This window comes from Macaca nemestrina, chromosome 6 (assembly GCF_043159975.1).
Source record: "Macaca nemestrina isolate mMacNem1 chromosome 6, mMacNem.hap1, whole genome shotgun sequence".
Classification (NCBI taxonomy): Eukaryota; Metazoa; Chordata; class Mammalia; order Primates; family Cercopithecidae; genus Macaca; species Macaca nemestrina.
The window spans coordinates 2,050,861-2,054,611 of NC_092130.1; the positions used below are offsets into that span (position 1 = coordinate 2,050,861).

The 3,751-nt window shown below is 53.4% G+C and overlaps 1 protein-coding gene across 7 annotated transcripts in view; it reads right to left on the reverse strand.

The window, feature by feature from the left end:
* The window catches only part of LOC105484086 (calnexin), a 32,464-nt gene extending 30,005 nt beyond the window's left edge, over nt 1–2,459 (reverse strand). The window contains exon 1 of one of the 7 annotated variants that reach the window (XM_071097997.1): nt 2,285–2,459. In XM_071097997.1, coding sequence (XP_070954098.1) covers nt 2,285–2,386 — 102 coding nt within the window. In that variant the 5' untranslated portion in view covers nt 2,387–2,459. Of the gene's footprint in view, nt 1–1,118; nt 1,141–1,783; nt 1,966–2,060; nt 2,101–2,284 lie in introns of those variants that run through there. The other 6 variants (XM_071097996.1, XM_071098002.1, XM_071098000.1 and 3 more) reach the window with 6 other exon arrangements.
* Between the last annotated feature and the right edge of the window lie 1,292 nt (nt 2,460–3,751).

Consider the following 3,751-nt stretch of genomic DNA (forward strand, 5'->3'; position numbering starts at 1 on the left):
AGAGCGAGACTCCGCCTCAAAAAGAAAAAAAAAGCTACCATACTGGGCCCACAATTCAAGTTTCATGAGCCTGCAATTCATGCTCACCAACTGCCACTTCATCCCCTTAAGCTGTCTTCCAGGGCAAAGAGAACTCTAACTACAAGGATGCAATAGTGTGATTGCCAAAACGGCAGCAACGACTTTTGTCAAAACATTTACCCCTTGTGGCCCTGAGAAGATAATGCGCTAAATGAACTGTGGAGTCAAGATAGTAAGGTGTGGGGGAATGCTGACACCCACCTGCGGCCAAGTCAGAACATTTCTGTTGTGCAACACTGACCCCACACACAGTTCACTCGGGCATTCTCACGACCCAGTTACCTGGCTTGTCTGTGCACCCTGGTTGATGCAAAGAACTCCCACATAGTCCTTTACCTCTGCTCTAAGTATAATTACACCAAATGTACAACAGTTGATTAACATGGCAGTTGATTCTATTCATGACCCTCAAACAATATTGGGAAAAGACTGAGATACAGAATGATTTTAAAGATCAATAAAATTCTTCCCCCTTAAAAAAATCTAATTAAAAAATTAAGCAAAATATTCCATTTCCTAAATCAGAGGTAAAAAGACTTAACTATAGTTCATCTTGTCCTCTCAATCTTTTAATATTAAGCTCAGTTTAACTTCCCTCAACCAGCAATCACTTGTGTCATACCTAACAGTTAATACACAATGCCCAGTTTCTTCCATCACCATAACTGTGACTTCAGGTCCTGGGAAACAGGACTGAACCAGTTCACTAGGATGGCAGTGTATTGGTCCAAAGGCATTCAGATTATAATAATGTATTGCAGTAATTATAGGGCAGTTACTAAATGTCAAGACTTCCCTTATTGTATACATATCTGAATGTAATCCTCACAGATCCATCAGGTATTATTATACCCATCGCTTGACAAGAACGGGGGCACAAAGGGTAAGAAAACTGCCGAAGTTCACAGAGCAACAAATGACCAATGAAAGACTTGAGCCAGGGCCTTAACGTTAACCACTGCACTGCCTATCCCTGAACTATAATCCCAGCACCATCATTAAACTAATCGCATGACCTTGGGCCAGTCATTTCATACCTCTAGGCCTCCCCTGTAAAAACAGATGCATTAGATGAGTTTTCGGGTGCTTTCCTGCTTTTAACGCCCTGTCCATCTCCAACTGGATGACTCTCCTCCAGAATAGGTGCTGTAACTGTCAAGTTTCTCAACCACTGCGTGTTCTCCTTCTAGTACATTCCCCTTTCTCTTCAGGGAGCTAGGGTCCAGTCTACTCTTTGGATTTTCAAATACTAAACTGTAACGCTAATCCTAAACATTCCCCCTCGGTCTAACACCATCCTTCCCTACTGCTAGGGGTACCCAGCAGGCCCGATTCCACTCCACACTTTTACCCAGTTACTCCAGCCCACCTCGCGGCTGCCAGGCAGCAGGCAAAGAGGCCTAAGAAAGCCCTACAAGCAAAGCCATGGGAATAAGTCAGCTTTCCCAGAGGTCAAGGAAGGCTGTAGGGCCACCTGCCACGCCTCCCGACCCCGGCCGCGCGGCCTGGGCCCGCTCCCCAACCAAAGAGGCCCGAATTCGGGCCTCCCCGCTCACGGCGGGCGCGTCGGACAGGGCCTGGGCCCTCAAGAGCCAGCCCGACCCCTCAGTCCCCGGCCACGCCCGACCCCTCAGCCGCAGAGGCGCTCCCAGCCCCCGGGGTCCTCACAGGCCCGAGGACGCACTCAGGTCTCCCGTCTCACCTCTAGCCTCCCGGGGACCGCGGGACTGCCCGTGCCCCTTCCCGCCCGCACACCTGGCCCCGCGCCGCAGTAAAGACAGAGGCGGAGGCGGCCCGACCGTCACGTGCCGCAGAACCAACAGGCCTCGGACACCGCTGCCGCGCGAGCGAGCCCCACCGCACTAAGCCCGGCCCTGCGCCCGCCCCTGGCCCCTCAGTAGCCACAGCCGGCGCCAAGTCCCGCCCACCCGCGCAAGCCCCGACATCCGGTTGGCCGGCGTGGGCATCGCTCTACGCACCGTCCCATACGCCCCCTACGGCTATTCTTCGTGGAGTGTGACGATTGGTCGGGAGTGAGGCAGGAAGTGGCTGTTGGTTGGGCGGGAGGTGAGGGGCGGGCCACGCTGGATAGAGAGCGCCGGGCGCGCGCGTCCCGGGGCGGGGCTGGCTTAACAGGCGTTCCCGCGCTCGGTTGCCGTGGTGCCTTCGGGGGCGTTCCAACCCAACCCCCAGCGGCCCTCACCCGTCTGGTTGCTGGAGCCGAGACTTGGGACGCATCGCGCGCCCTTAGCTGACGGGGCAAACGGCAGCAGGCGGGAGGGGTGGGAGTGCGACGATCAGCCATCAAGGAGGGCCGGTTGCAGCGAACGCGGGCCCCTATGGGCGTGAGCAGAACGCAGCGCGGGCGCCTGGCCGGCCAGCCGTGCCCCGCTCCGCGCCGTGTGAGCCGGCGCCGCAGTTCCTGCAGAGTCATGGCTCGGCGCAGGAGCCTGCGCAGCCTCGTCGCCCAGCGTAACACACAGTCCAGAGTAACACAATCCGAGGTTATCTGAACTTTCAATTTATGTTTCCTGAAGTGAGATTAGGGGTCAGGGCAGAGGATGAGCCCTGAGATACAGGGATGACAGGATGAGAGAAGGCATGGTGCCGTGGAAAGATTTCAGATACGCCACCATTTTAGTAACCCACTCTTAGCACGTCTTCAGTTTTCAGTATGCTGAGAACCTCACAAAATGGAAGTGGCCCCGGGTTTTTCTAGACCTTTAGAGATCTTGATCTCTTGTCCTCTGTTTGGACACCCAAAGGCTTGAAAACTTGGGTGGAAAACACTAGAATCAGCGGATGTATCACTGATCTCAAAGCCCTCTTGCCACCTGGAAGGGGAAGAAAGGCAGGGTTTGGTGTTTGCATGAGTTAGTATCATCCAACCCTCAGCTCCCCAATTTTTTATTTTTATTTTTATTTTTTTGAGACGAAGTCTTGCTCTGTCGCTCAGGCTGGAGTGCAGTGGTGCGATCTTAGCTCACTACAACCTCCGCCTCCCGGGTTCAAGCGATTCTCCCTCAGCCTTCCGAGTCGCTTGGATTACACACGCCTGCCACCACGCCCGGCTAATTTTTGTATTTTTAGTAGAGATGGGTTTCACCATGTTGGCCAGGCTGGCCTCAGGTGATCAACCTGTTTCGCCCCTCCCAAAGTGCTGGGATTACAGGCATGAGCCAGGCGCCCTGCCCTCAGCCCCAAAATTTGTGTACGAGAATTTTGGTTTCCTGTCTACCTGGGGAAGCAGCTATTCAAAGCAGAATAAAATTCTGGATGGTACATGATCCAAATAATGAGCTTAAAATGTAGTTACAGGGGCCGGGCACGGTGGCTCAAGCCTGTAATCCCAGCATTTTGGGAGGCTGAGACGGGAGGATCACGAGGTCAGGAGATCGAGACCATCCTGGCGAACATGGTGAAACCCCGTCTCTACTAAAAAATACAAAAAACTAGCCGGGCGAGTGGCGGGCGCCTGTAGTCCCAGCTACTCGGGAGGCTGAGGCAGGAGAATGGCGTAAACCCGGGAGGCGGAGCTTGCAGTGAGCTGAGATCCGACCACTGCACTCCAGCCTGGGCGACAGAGCGAGACTCCGTCTCAAAAAAAAAAAAAAAAAAAAAAAAAAAGTAGTTACAGGAACCACATTTGTGAGCAAAAGAGCTACTCCTG